Source organism: Camelus bactrianus, chromosome 14 (genome assembly GCF_048773025.1).
Source record: "Camelus bactrianus isolate YW-2024 breed Bactrian camel chromosome 14, ASM4877302v1, whole genome shotgun sequence".
In the NCBI taxonomy this organism is placed as follows: domain Eukaryota; kingdom Metazoa; phylum Chordata; class Mammalia; order Artiodactyla; family Camelidae; genus Camelus; species Camelus bactrianus.
The window spans coordinates 42,106,903-42,121,957 of record NC_133552.1 but is presented as its reverse complement, the minus strand read 5'-3'; the positions used below and the strand labels follow the sequence as shown (position 1 = coordinate 42,121,957).

The window sequence follows — 15,055 nt, the reverse complement described above, 5'->3', positions numbered from 1 at the left end:
ACTTTTGCTAAATTCAGTGGTGTCATGCTCACTAGTAAGCAGCTCATTGACCCTGTAGGACAGGAGCAAAGTCATCACTCTCAGGTTTTTTATTAAACACATCACTCAAGGTCAGTACAAAAATATTTTATTAAAAAATGAATTTGGTCTTCAGTAACTTGCTGAAAGTTCCAGGACTTTTTCTGTTGTTCCTGTGTCACTAAATTAAGCCCTTGATTTTTCACATTAAGGAGGGAATGAAAAAAAGCTCAGCATGTAAGTTGAAGCAGTTTTTTCCCAATCACAATCACATTATCGATCCCGTGCGTAATAAAATATGTGAGGAGCTGTCCAGAGACAGCTCTGGCTCGGAGAGAGGTATTCTACGGACTGCTGCACTGAGGAGGATTTGCTGTTTTCATCCAGTACCTTTGTGTTGGGTGGTCTTGCTGTGAAAGAAAGGAAATTCCTTGTTTTCAGTTTAAATAGGACCACTCAAGGATGCAACAATTACGTGAGCTGTTTTTAAAACGAATGCAAATTTCCCTATGCGCTCTAACGGGACAATGTAGATACGTTTTGTTACAAATTAATGTTCTGTATCAAAAAGAGTACTTCCTGTATCTCAATGCTTGCTGACTTTTTACATGAACAACTACTGTCCTGCCTCCTGACAAAATGGAGCAAAGGGAAAAGAAAGTGGCCTCAATAGTAAATCTTAATATTCATTTGGAGAGTTGTATTCAGCTGCACACTTGTTTATTAATAAATTGGCATAAAAAAATAAAAGATTCTCCTGATAAGTGCCATAAATTATGATGGGTTTCTTCAAATACAAATACAGTTGTCTCTCAGCATCCAAGGGGGATTGATTCCAGGACCTCCCGTGGATAACAAAATCCACGTGTGGATGCTTGTATGAAATGGCATAGTATTTGCATATGCACAACATCCTGCACATTTTAAATCATCTCTAGACTCCTTAAGTAATAACACCTAATACAATATAAATACTATGTAAATAGTGGCAAATACAACATAAATGCTATGTAAATAGTTCCTGGCACATGGCAAACCCAAGTTTTGCTTTTTGGAACTTTCTGGATGATTTTTCCCCCCTGAATGTTTCTGATCTGAGGTTGGTTGAATCCATGGATGTGGCACCTATGGATATACGAAGGGCCAACTGTGTATGGTTAGAACCATCCTATCCAGAAAATTCAGTGATGTCCTCATCAACAGTACACTTTTGTATATAAGATATGTCCTCGACACAAGGGTTTGGGAAAAAAAAGAAAAAAGGAAAAAAAATTTTTATTTTTAAAAAAAGAAATATGCAAGATTATATGAGATAAATATTTAGTATAGAAGACACATATGTGCTACCTCTGAAGGCTTTGATTTTAATAAATAAGCCCTTTGGGTGTTCTTAACTGATGGGTAATCTCTCAATTATACTATTTCCCTCTCTAATAATCAAAATTCTTTTTTATGTTTAGCTTTCAGACAATATTAGAGGCAAAAACGTCCGCCCCCCTCCTTCTGGCGCCCTCCCCTGTTACCCTTGACTGTAAAGGAACGGATCTGCTCTCAAGCCCTGTTTCTAAAGTGGGGCTAGCTCTCCTTCCCTCTTCATCTCTTACACTCCTCCCTCAGGGCAGGAGATTAGGAAAATAAAGTGTTTTGATTTAAAAACCACTTTCTCCTGCTATTAAATGAACTGAAGACAGGCTGAGACATAAACAGATGATAACAAAATTTTAAGCAAAATGGAGGGAAAAAAAATTGGCCAAAAACAGTCACGTTTAGTAAATACTTATGCACTACCACCATACCAAGCTTTCTCTGTGTTTTCCATACCTTTGTATTAAAAACTTGCGATTTAGTCTCGACTTCCAAGGTCTGTGCGTCATTTTCTTTGTCATAACTTTCCGCTCCAACCGTATCCATGATATTGCTTCCACAATTCTGTGTATTATAGCCACTGTCCATCTGGCAGGGATGAGAGGGAAAACCACCAAGGATAACACTGCAAACTGTGATTTACTTACCCACAAAGTTTATTCCGATGAACTTTTACGTTTAAATAAACTTACTTAAAAATATTTAAACAAAATACATGCTTTTTATATATTTATGTAAGATATAGTTTAAATAATTGTATATAAAGACAATATTTTAAACATTTAAGTGAATCACTATATATTGTCATTCACACCTGAACAACACAATGTAATATTTAATACTTATCATATTTAATGAATTTTAAAATATATAAACATAAAATGTATTCTACATAGAACTGGTTGTTCTTCAAAGTAGTCAGTACAATTCCTTCTGATAAAATATATCTTGTAATTTTCTTTAAAAATCAGTGAACAAGCCACTAAGAACATGCTTCCTTCCCTGTGACTCTGTGATCACACACCCAGTAGATGAAATGAAGATTACAATCAACTTCATCTTCCAACTCATTTACCAAGCCTGTCTGTAAATACAATTTACTTAAAAGGCATGCTACCTTTAAGAATATTCATTTTTTTAAAGGTGGCTTACATTATACTTACACCCACTGTTGAAATAAAAAAATCTCCCCTTCATAATAGCACAATAAAAAATGGTACTGCACACACTGCATTTCCCTGCACAGTGCTCAGCACCAAACAACCCACAAGGGAAGCACCTCCACTTACGCCCTTTCATGCAAATTACGATCAGTGAAGGGAAGACTACTTTTGCCCCCATCACAAACATTAGGATAGCCTACAAAGTGCATTCTATCATCACCTTATGAAAAAAAGTTTCCAGTTCTCAGGGATGGATGCTTATTTGTTCGCTACTGGGAGTCATGTCCCACTTGAACAAAACCCTTGTGATGTAGGGAGTGAATACAACTGTGTACAATGCTTGGCGACCAACCCGTCACAACAGAGCAAGTCGAAAGGCCCTGGGAAAATGTGGCTGCATTCAATGTTCGAAGCTACCTCTGTGGTAGGAAAATAAAAATGTATGAAAACATTTTTAAACTACAAAACGCTCTGCAAGCAGTACAGATTATTATGCTATGGCCCAAAGGGTAAAACTGGAACTGACTGGTAGATGCCACAGACAGGACCATACTGTAATTCGTTAAGGAAGAAGCTTGTAAGAAAAGTCCTCTAAAATGGACTGGAATACCCCTGCAGGTACTCGGGCATAGAGTGGATGATAATTTAACAGTGATAAGGGCTTCCAATGGGTAGCTGCATTGGATGTTTCCTATGTATTTCAATGAAAGTATTTTATAACACTTGTATAAACGCTGTGAAAAAAAGAGGTAGTGAGAAAAAAGGAGAGAGAAAAGGAAGTTGACAATACATTTAAGGCTCAGTTTGACTGTATGTGCTTCTTCATTTAGGAACCAAATTTAGAAGCTGAAATATGTACAAGTGATTCTAGTCTATTTTTTCGAGCAACGATCCTCAAAGTCAGGCTAGATAATACAGGCATAAAATATGAGCCAAAAGATTATATTCAATTTTGGAGCATTTAAAATCCCTCCATGAAATTTAAACATCAGCATGTCAAAATGGACAGCACTAAAGCATTACTGAGTTGTTGCGAGAATTAAATGAAATGATATATATAAAGTGGTCAGAAGAGTGTCTGGTACACTGGGACTCTGTGTATTAACTGTTAACTATTACTACTGGTCAGTATAAACTTGGAAAAGAACATGGACTCTAAAGCCAGACCGCCGGGATTTGAGCCTTGGCTCCACCACTTACTAGCTATATAGGCAATATATTGAACCTCTCTGACCCTCAGTTTCCTCATATGTAAAATGGGGATGAGTACATCTATTTCAGAGGATTGTTGTGAAGATTAAACAAATTAACACATATAAAGTATTTGGCATATTGTAAGAGCTATGTGTGAGATATTGTTACTATGAAATGGCAGGCAAAACTGACTTTCTATTTGAAAGTTCTTTCAAAATCCTCAACTCAAAGGATATGGCAATTAATGGAACAAATGTCTTTCTGAAAGTAAGTGCTGGCTATGAAGTGTATCTGTCAAATGAATCATGCTTTCCTATTGCCAGATATTGCCAAATTGAAGGTGTATGATTACCTGAAAAATAGTGGGTTTTTTATTTTAAAAAATCATATTTTTTTAAACAAAAAGTACAAATATATGTATATACATATACATATATATATGTTCTAAACTCTGTTTTTTCTCCCTAAATCATACAGAGGAAAAGCCAAAACTACTGTATTTTTAGAATACAAATACTATACAGGAAACTGAATTCCTCTGGAACCAGCTCCACATGAAACAGAGGTGAACCCTGAGAGGTTGCCTGACTCTAACAGTTTGTAGAAACAGAATAAAAGCTTGATTTCTTTTCTGTTCTCATGTCTTTCAACCCCAAATAAGTATCAGTTAATGTGACTATTAAATATGTATCACTGGTCCAAATGAAAAGAAATGAACCCTCTTGATATCACCCAGTATTGATTGAAAAAAATATATTATCCTACAGATCTCTCACGTAACCCATTTTCTTTCTTACTGTAATCCTAGAAAAGACAGGATAAAGAACACCAAGCAAGGGAGCAAGTGAAGGACTGCAGATTATTCAAATACCTTACCTGAATGTTACTGCTTTCACAGGGGATGACGCTGCTTTCTGCAAGAGGTGACATGCACATGTGGGAGTTCTCAATACTGAAGGCGATCCCACTCACAAACTCGGTCATGGCCGGGCTCCCATTATCACCCGGCTCCTTAATCCAAGCGGTCTCCTCTGCTATCTCTACGGGATCCACCATATCCACCGTGACATTCTCCTTCCCGCTGTCCCCCTCCTGCAGCAGAGCCAGCTCCCTCTCGGCAGCGCCGGGCTGGCTATGGGTGATGGACAGGGCGGTCACCACCAGGCGCGGGCCGCGCGGGGAGGCGGCGCCATCCAGCTGCGGCAGGTGGCCTCCCGCGCTCAGAGGGGGCACGTCTGCGGAAGGAACGTCCGCCCCGTCGTCTTCATCTCCTTTTGGAGCCTCCAGAGTAAAAGGGATCCGGATCAGGGAGGTCCGGTACTGAGCGCCCCCTCCGCACACCTCGAGTCTCATCGGAGACCAGTTTTTAATTGGTGAGCAGCCATCGATGTAAGGACTTCGGATACACTGATTGGCAATTCCGTTAGCATGTGTTCCAGACGAAGCATCGGGAGAATGGGAAGTAAACTTCCTCTGTTCTAAAAGATGGGGAGGGGAAAAAAATCACATCATAAAAACACGGAAATGGGAAAGCCAGTACTAAACGGTCATCATGTTTCATGCCAGAATAACTGGACTTCTATTAACAATTGTTATTGTTTACTGAAGTGAAATCCTGGTGTCAAAAATAATAGCACAAAGGGTGGCGGAGTTAGAGGCGGAAGGTACAGCTCAGTGGTAGAGCACATGCTTTGCACGCACAAGGTCCTAGGTTCAATCCCCAGGACAGGACCTCCATTAAAAAAAAGAAAAATAATAGCACAAACAAATGTGTATGTTCAAGTAGGGTGAAGATCTTCAAATATAATTCCTCTGGCACGTCCCTCTCCTTTCTTTTTTTTTTTTTTTTTTTTGAGGGGGGAGGTAATTAGGTTTGTGTATGTATATATGTATGTATGTATGTTATTTATGTATTTATTTAAATGGAGGTACTGGGGATTGAACCCAGGACTTCGTGCATGCAAGCAGGCGCACTACCATTGAGCTGTACCCTACCCTCCTAGCACTTTCCCTTTTTTAATTAAACAAAGCATTTTATTCCTTGAGAATTATTTCCTCACAAGCATATTACTACTACAGCGCTGTCCACATACAAGGTGGAGAACAAATGAGCTGACAGCTGCAAATTAACAGCTGTACCTGGTAAATGAAATACATAATCATCTATTTGTGTTTACATAAAATACTATCAGCAACATTAAACAGCAAACAAAAAACTGTAAAATAATACTTGCAATAATAAAGAGCTTAATGATGATAATCAAAACGACCAAAATGCCTTAAACCTTAATAGTTTTTATAATTTCCTTAGTTTAATATAAACAAACATTTAAAAAAATGGGCAAAAGCAGGTAAACAATCCTCCCAATGGTAAATGAATATATGAAGTGTTCAGCCACATAAGTAATAAAAAGCATGGAAGTGAAAGCAGTAAGACCATTTGTTTAACAAAAACACTGAAGTATGAACTAATAATAACTCTCCCAAACATGACCAATAAACATTCGAAGAGTTCACCATCGTAAGAATCAAAGACACAAAAATTCAAGCAGTAAGAGACCTTTTTGTGATGTACCAAATTAATAAACAGCAAACAGAGTGGTAAGACCAGGTCTGCTAGAATGGGGGAAAACTGGCTTTCTCACACACTATTAATGAAAATTTCAACTGGTACAACCTCTTATGAAGAAAATTTGACAAAATTCCTCAAGATCCTTAAAAACATTCATCTCTTTTTTATCAAATAGTTCCACTTCTAAAAATTTAACCTAAGGAAATAAATACAATGTATATACAAGGAAAATTAAGAAATAATTTAAATGTTTATTAATGATTGAAAACAAAAGATACAATCATAAAATGCAATATTGTACAGTGACTCAAAAATCATGATTTCAGACCATAAAGGACTTGAATGACCTATGAAAATACTCATAATAAAATGCTCTGTGAAAAAAGCACGATATAGAACTATGTGTGTGCATGTGTGTGCTCACATATGTGTGGAGATATATACATACATATAAACACATGCACATATATAAAGGGAAGACTATCAAAAATTGTTTTCAGTTTTCCAATTGTGTTTACTATGAGTAGGTTCTTTAAATGGGGAATAATTTTCAAAAAGTGCTATAATTCTTTTCAAAGAAAAACTGACATATTACAAAGAGAAATACGTAAATTTCCGCATACAATATTTTCCTAAAAACCTTAATCAAACAAATGTATCTTTAGAAAATATGAATATCCAATCACCAAAGTCTGAATCTATCGTGGGAAGGTCTAGTGGGAAGGTCTACCACAGCCAGCTTATCTCTACAACTGCTATCTTTCTTGATTCTGTTTGTAAGCATGCTTGATATCAATGCTGCTGGTCAAATTCCCTGTATCTGACACTACAGGAGAACTCTTGAGAATTGCAGTCTTTGAAAGAAAATTGTTCTTCTGGTAAACAAATCCAAGTTTCTCAATTTTGGAAAGTTCAGGGGTCATTTAGATCTCTAGAGTTAGAAGCAGCTAAAGAAGAGCCTCTGTCGTAACAAATACTGACAATATAACTCTTTTAATTATGTATTTAATTATGAAACGTACCTGAGAGTGGTGTCTTTCCTATTTGAAATGCAATTGGTGAGAAAGTGGGTGAAGAAATAGGTGAAGGACTGGTTATACTTCCCAAACTGTATTTTTTTGCACTTCCTTGAATAGGGCTAGACGAAAACTGCCCCTATGACAAAATTAAATAAATAAAATCATACGGTTCTCTTCCTCAACTCTGTTATACCACATGCTATTTATCTTTATTTTCAAAACACATTTATAAACTAGGTTGTATAACTTCAATCACTCGCCAAAAAACAAGATGCTGCCTTTGCTTTGTGGGACAAAGCAAGACACCAAAAGGCAAGACATCTTGTAACAAGGGTAGTTAAGAAGACTTCCAAAAATTCTGACATAGAATATATTAGACAAGATAAAATATAAATGCACTGTGTTGGCACAAACCATTATTTTTCATGCTAAGTAGCTGTTTATGAAAAATTATAAATTAAGTTACTCCATCAATACAAATTTAGTTATGTTATACTGAAAATCTTTTGTAATTCAGTAAGTAACTTACATGGACATTCCTTGAGACTCATGATTAATCTGGTCGCCTCATTTACCTCTAAATACAATATTGTGGGGAGTCTGACCAAAAACATTCCAGTGCCTAACAACAAAAATGTGAGCCAGCATGAAATATAAAGCCCACAAGACAATCATGCCCCTTGAGTGCAACAGGAACACCTAGGTCCAAAACCCCCAGAGCAAACCAACCAGCCACCGTCAGTACACTTCTTACCGAACTTGGTGTCTGCGCAGGGCTTCGACACTGCACAGGAGATAAGTCTATCGAATAAAAAACCTCAAGTGATGCTTGAGCACCATGACAAGGACTTCTGGGAGAAGCTGGAGGTAAGGAGTCGGAGATACTTCCGTTGCCATCTAAAAACAGCTTTCTCCTGAGGGATGAAGAACTGAGGTTCCCAGGAGACTGATCTGCAAATTCATCGGCTCTAAAATAGTCACCTATATTTATTGTTAACAGGATAAAAGGCAGAGCCAGTCATTCTGAAGAGCAATTATATTTCAGTTATCTGATTTTTTAAAAAATCAGTACATATTAGATGTTTGAATTTCTTTTTCAAAAAAGAGGGCAAAGTTTAACTGCCTATGTGATGTCTGATGTCTGAAATGATTCCTTCTTGTTTGAGTGCTTCATTATTAGCATAGGTAGGACCAATAAGATGTGTCCATGAATAGTTTATGTCTATACCTAAGTTCATTATGATAAAATGATGGCAAATTCAGCCATATTAAAAAAAAAGAGAAATTTCAGGATGGTTTCCCCATCTCTTGGGGAAAGAGGCATTGCCACAGATTCCCATTTACAAAAAGCCATTAAAACGAAACCTTTTATTTAAGTTATTAAAGGCTTAAACAAATAGAATACCTACCTAATACCTTTTCTAAATTAAAATCCACAGGAAGAGACAGCAATGTCTGGCAAGCAGCTGGAAGCAGGTAGATAAATAAATACAAACATGGATAAATCAATGCAAGCCTGTTACATGCAATTTAGCATGTGCTTCCCAATCAACCACCTCCCCGTGATGTTCCAGCCAAACTGAATTATTTCATTTACGCATTCCACTACATAACATGTCACCTTCCTATAGACGGTTTCCCACACTTTCCAGCACTCATGTAAACCTGTTAATGGTAAAAGTTAACTCTTGGTTGTGCTGCTGAAACATGAATGAAGAAGAAGCAAGCCTATATTTGGGGATCAATTTTCCAATATTAACACATTTTCCAAAGAATGCCTTCCAAAACCAAAATTCGATTCACATCCTTTGAGCCACAAAACACACTATCACCATTTTTAAGACATGGCTGGATATATCTGCTGTTTCTAAAGGTCAGCTCTCCTAAAGCTTGTTCATAAAAAGAGAGCAATTTCAACTCCAGAGTGAAGTGTTATCCCATTAACTGAATTTAAAATCAAATGTCGCTTAATACGAAACAGACTTCTATTCCGATTATATCCATGCTTACCGTTGCTTTTCTCAGAATGGATGGTCAGTTTTCTTTCAGTTGGCGAGTCATTATTTATGCTAATACCTGTAAAATATTTTAAGTGAAAAACCTTACATTTTTATATTCTTCATTTATTTTTGGGCTACTTTTTCCAGAGCTTAGAAAAAGAAATGGGGAAACTTTTATTTCACATTGAAAAAATAAATGTCTGCCCATGTGAGTTATGTAATTTGGCATGTTTCTGTTAAGTTTATTTACTTATTTATTTTCAGCTTTGAGGGAGCACACGGATAAAATTTAAGGATTACCGGAGCGAGTCAGGGTACACCAAGGAAAGCAGGGCTGCTCTCTGTGATGTCAACCTTTAAAGGTTGAGGATGCATGTTAGCCAACTTCTATGTCTTCTGTCGCCTGATGCTTTTCCAAAATGGGTTTAAATGTCTGAACTGAAATGCCAAGCCATTCTGACTGAAACTGAAATTTGATCAATAAAACCGTGCTCAGGTTTTTGTTTTTGTTTTTTTCCAAGACGGGTCAAAAATATGGATGCAAATAATTTTGTAAAAAATCCAAAGTTAACAACTACATGTTAAGCTTCTTAACTTGAAAAATCATCAGATAATAAATAAATGGATGAGTGAGTGGGGGTGGAGGGCAGTAAATGGGTTAAAGTCTCCTATTAAACACTATCAGAATGGATTAAAATGAAATAAAATAAAAAATAAAATAATTAAAATAAACGAATAAAATAAATAAAATTAAAAGTAAGTAAAGTAAAATAAAACAAAATTAAGTTAAAATAAAATAAAAAAGACAAATGTAATTAAGTCACCCTGTTGCAAAAATCTTGTAATGTCCTTGGACTTCGGGCTGGAGTCCAAACACCTTAATGATGTAAACAAATCCGTTCCCATTTGTCTCTGTCTCTAGCACAACTGTTCTCCAACCAAACATTATTTGAATACCTTAAAAAACAAACAGGTTTCCTCTCTCACTTCTAGGTATTTCTAATACTCTTTCCTCTCTGATTTTTCTCCCCCATACCCCAAGTCTGGCTAACTCAAGTGTCGGCTCAAACTGTGTCTTCTACCAGCATGCCTTCCTCCTCAGGTCAGACAGGAGCACTAGCACATCACTTTTCAACTCTATTGCAAGTGTTAACTTGTAACTTTAAGACCATAATCTAATGAGGAAAAATGGATGGATCTGATTACACCAAAAAGCTATCCGGAACAAAACCTGGCTGTGCCACTCCTCCTGAGATGTGTAGAAATGCGAGACCCATGAAGAACGGACCTGTTTCCTGACACCATATTGGACAGAAAGGCTCTGGAACAGCCCCCCCCCCCCGCCCCCATTAACCACTGCACTCTGGCATCATGGGTTTGATGAGTGTGTCAAAGAGGCTGGATGTAGTATTTTTAGCATCTTCCAGATCTGCATCACTTTGACTAAAATAGGATACTTCAAGTATAAAATGATGTTATGAAAAAGATCACATAAGAAGGTTGACTCATCTGTTCAAAGATCCAACATTTAAGAATTTGGAGGGAAAATCTGGTATCTGGAAATGTCACTTTGGATATAGAATTTTAGAGCTGGGAGGGATGTTAATACACAACCATCTAATTTAACCCCTTTGTTTTACAAATAAAAAGACTGAGTCCTAAAGAGATTGAAGAAGTTGATCAAGGTCACCCCTTCTGGTTTATAACAGCAGATGGTCTACAAGCCAGATCTCCACCCATGACTGCATGCCACCTTTAGTTTGTAGTGGCTCAGTGTACAGCATCTGAATGAGCCTCGTTGTTCTACGAGGTTCCAGGTTCTACCAACTTATCATCTCTGTAACCCTGGAAAGTGCTCCACTCTTTCTAAAACTAGGTTTTCTTACTTATAAAATGAGACCAATGATAGCACCTACCTCATCTGAGCTGTTGTAAGGAACAGTGAAAGCACTTAGCACTGTCTGGACACATGGAAAGTGCTCAACTCCTTTTTTTTTTCCTGTATTGTTGTGCTTTTGATAAAGAATGCAACAAATATTCCTCTTATGCTGAAAGCATAATTAATGTATGCTACATAGAAAAGAGGGCAATTCCACTGAAATGACAGATGCATATATACAATTAATATTTGAGTACTACTCACAACCCAAAGGATGGTGAGAGCAAATTCAAAATAACCATTTCCTGGAGGAAGAAAAATAATTGAAAGGTTACTGGTTTGCCCTTCAATTTCCTCACTAATTTTGCAAATCATCAGCTGTATTACACTGTCCCAGAGCTCACATAAATGTTCACCCTTCCTCTACCATTAGAAGAAACCAGCAAATTAGCAGAAAGCAATTTAAGGATTTCATTAAAAAAATTAACCTTCACAATCACTGCAAACATCATGACCAGCTCAGCTCTATATTCAATACCAACTATTTCTGTATCTATGGATCCTCCATAACCAGCATTATAACTGATATTCACAACAGTTATGAAGAAAAAGTTCAACTCAGAATAGAATGACCAGAAAAAAGAATTTAGCACATTTAAGTCAAGTTCTGAATCCTGTTAAATAGTAAAACCCTCTGGAATCCAGAAATTTAATTTACAGCAAGCTTCCTACCAAAGCAGGTACACTGGCACTTGGCTATATGTTGCTTGGCACTCACTGCGTTTTATTTTTATGATTTTTATTCATATGATTTTTCATACACTCACATTTACTGGAATGATACTCTGAAAGCTGCTTCCCTTCGTGATCAGTCCAAGGAGAGGGTACGATGACATCCTTAGTGAAAAACTAGGAAAATTAAAGTCACACAGTTAGGCATAAACTACCCCCCAAATAGGAAAAAGTAGCTGTGTTAGAAAATATTTTTAATTTCTCCCTCAGTTTTTTTGTGGGGGAGGGAGAGGCTGGCCAAAGAGAGGATGAAGATGGATGGAATACATGGAGATAGCTCTATATGAGTAGCTATATATGAGATAACTGTATATGATGAATGGTGGACTCGAGTTGACCTGCACTGACTCTCAAGACCTAATTATTAAATTTTCAGGAAGTCTGCATATCAGTTGTTAAACAAAGCCAATATTAAAATTAGAATTATGTAAACTTAAATGAATTATATTAAAAACAAAGGGAATAAATACTCAAAAATCATCACTTGCTAATTATTTTATATTTACCGTTACCTATGTTTTTGAGGTTAATTATGCGTTTTGTACCTGGTAGAACGCCTACATACAAGGCTGTACCACTACATTTCTTTTCCCATTAAGTAACATCACATCACAACTTGAAACTGGCCACGGTTGGAGTATTTACACTATGGATAGCAGCAATCACTAAAGCACATACTCTTCCCACAGTCAGAAGGCCAGCTGTTAGACATTTACCAGCACACCACTGGCCAGGATACTCAAATGGAGCATTTGGATAAATGTCTTTCCTCTTTCATTCCAGATACAAAATTAATTAAGCCTAATACAGTAATATAGCATTTTCCCTCCCCTCTCTACGTTTTGGGGGTAACTCAAAACATTTTCTTTGTATTTTGCTATACCCATGACAAGAAGAACTAACTTCTTTGTCTACACTACCTATGAATACACGAAGAAAAGATGTTGGAAAAAAAAAAAGAGGGGAGGCAGAGATTATGGTATAGGTAATTCCCAGAAAAAAAAATCAAAGACCCATAAACTCATGAAGCAATGCATAGGTTCACTCAAAATGAAAGAAATACAAATCCAACAAGATGAAAATTTTAAAGTAATAAGAGTAGCACAAATTAAGAAGTTTGATAGTAGCCAGTACTGCAGATTTGAGAAAACAGGCAGTATCATAAGGTGGCCAGGAAATAAACTGGTACAACCTTTTGGGAGGGCAAAATCTACCAAAACAGAAAATACAAAGCCTAGCAACTTCACAAGTGTGTTTACTGCAGGGATAGAAAAACGCTGAGCACAACCTGCATATCTGTCAATAGCAGCTGGATCAGCTTATAGGACTTTCCTACAATGAAATACTATGCTATTACTAAAAATCAGTATGTGCTGATAATCAAAAAAGCATAAAAAGGAAGGCACAAAACAGTTACAGGAATGATGATTCTATCTGTGGAAATATTTAAAGGACATGTGCTATTACATATGTAGAACGAATCTGAAAGTATACTCAAGAAATGTTATAGCAGTTACTCTTAAAGCGTGAGACAGGAGAACAAGAGGCTCTTCATTTTCAATTTAAATTCTTTCTTTGCAATTTGAATTTTTTAATTATGTGCATGTATTCATTGTATTTCATATATACACATATATACGTATGAATTTAATTTGTTGCTGACACATTAACTTCTGATATATTAGCCCTAATCTTCATTCTGAATTCATTTTCTTAAGTTTTCTCCTGAATTCCCCTTTAAAATGAAGCTGAGGATTCAAAAGAGAAAGCGTATTTCCTCAAATGTTGGGAAATGGGAGAGAGTCTGAGAATATTCAACTGGGGAGGAATCAAGTGACCAGATTAGAATGAAATCTTGAAGCTATTAGATAGATTAAGAAGTAGATAATGTTTGGCAGGAGTAAAGCACATGAAACCTTCTGAAAAACAGGCTCCATCTGAAATATGGGAACCCGCATATCACTGATCTCTGAACATGCCTCAGCTGAAGTCTCCTGGGGTACAGAAGAAGCAAGCATAGCTAAGGAATAGAGGTGGGCGGAGAGGGCTGGTGAGGGAAAAAGGAAAAAATAAAAAATGCTGCCGTGCCTTGAAGACTTTGAGGAAATAACTAGATAGAGAACCCTTACACTCGAAGAGGAGGAGTTCAGCAAACACAGAAAACGTAAAGTGAAAAACTGAGTTTGTTAGTTTTATTAAAAAAAGTTTTACATCTGTAATATAAAATACTTTTTCTATTGAGCAGTATGTTTTATGTGATGAAATATAGTCTATGTCTTAAAAATTCAAAGAATTAATGATCACAGAAGATAAAACCATTACTGATGCCAGTCTAGATTTTCAAGGCTTGAAAATATTCACCTTCCTCTACATAAACTCCAACTTGAAACTTTCAACAGTTTGTGCTAATCCAAGGCACGAGGAAGACACATCGTGCTAGGCTGTGAGAATGAAGAGATGCATGAAGCACAACACTGGCCAAAAGAAGAACTCAGTAGGAGGGAGAAAAGAAATACCGATCAGTACGAGAGCATGTGAGGATGACAGAGGTGCTGGAACAGCTGAAACACACTGGTCTGACACGAGCACTGAGGGGTCCTGGGGACGGGGACTGGGCGCGGGTGGCCGGTAGGGAGGGGCACAGAAGACGATGTGAAGGAAGTCTTCCTCTTTTAGAGGTGATGGATGTGCAGAATCGATGCTTAACTGGCTTCACGATCAGTAACAGTTTTAAGTTACCTCTTCAATGGCTTTTTGTCTTTTGTCTTCCACATCTTTATCTATTCTATACAGAGATAAAGGAGAAAAATAACCAGGCCATTACTTCAACAGATTGAACATTTAAAATCATAACCTTTCAAAGAAATCATTTTTTCCCGTGGAGAACTGGCAAATGTTAAGCTCATTTTAAAAGAAAAACTGGAATCTTGCACACTGTGAAAATGACAGTATTTAGAAATTCAGCCTTGTACTGTTAAGCTTACCTCCCCCTTCTCCATTCACAGTTTGAATGGAATAGTACTTCCTTTTAAAAGGCTTATGTTGATACAACT

General features: G+C 36.9%; 1 protein-coding gene across 2 annotated transcripts in view; it reads right to left on the bottom strand.

Annotated features, from left to right (window-relative positions):
- Positions 1-111: 111 nt before the first annotated feature.
- BORA (BORA aurora kinase A activator) overlaps positions 112-15,055 on the bottom strand; it is a 21,695-nt gene continuing 6,751 nt past the window's right edge. For both annotated transcript variants that reach the window (XM_074378309.1, XM_010973558.3), the window contains exons 4-12: positions 14,742-14,787; positions 12,038-12,119; positions 9,342-9,407; positions 8,741-8,797; positions 8,086-8,312; positions 7,335-7,467; positions 4,617-5,218; positions 1,840-1,971; positions 112-428 (exon numbers count right to left, since the gene is read on the bottom strand). In XM_074378309.1, the coding sequence (XP_074234410.1) occupies positions 363-428; positions 1,840-1,971; positions 4,617-5,218; positions 7,335-7,467; positions 8,086-8,312; positions 8,741-8,797; positions 9,342-9,407; positions 12,038-12,119; positions 14,742-14,787 (1,411 nt within the window). In that variant the 3' untranslated portion in view covers positions 112-362. The remainder of the gene's footprint in view (positions 429-1,839; positions 1,972-4,616; positions 5,219-7,334; positions 7,468-8,085; positions 8,313-8,740; positions 8,798-9,341; positions 9,408-12,037; positions 12,120-14,741; positions 14,788-15,055) is intronic.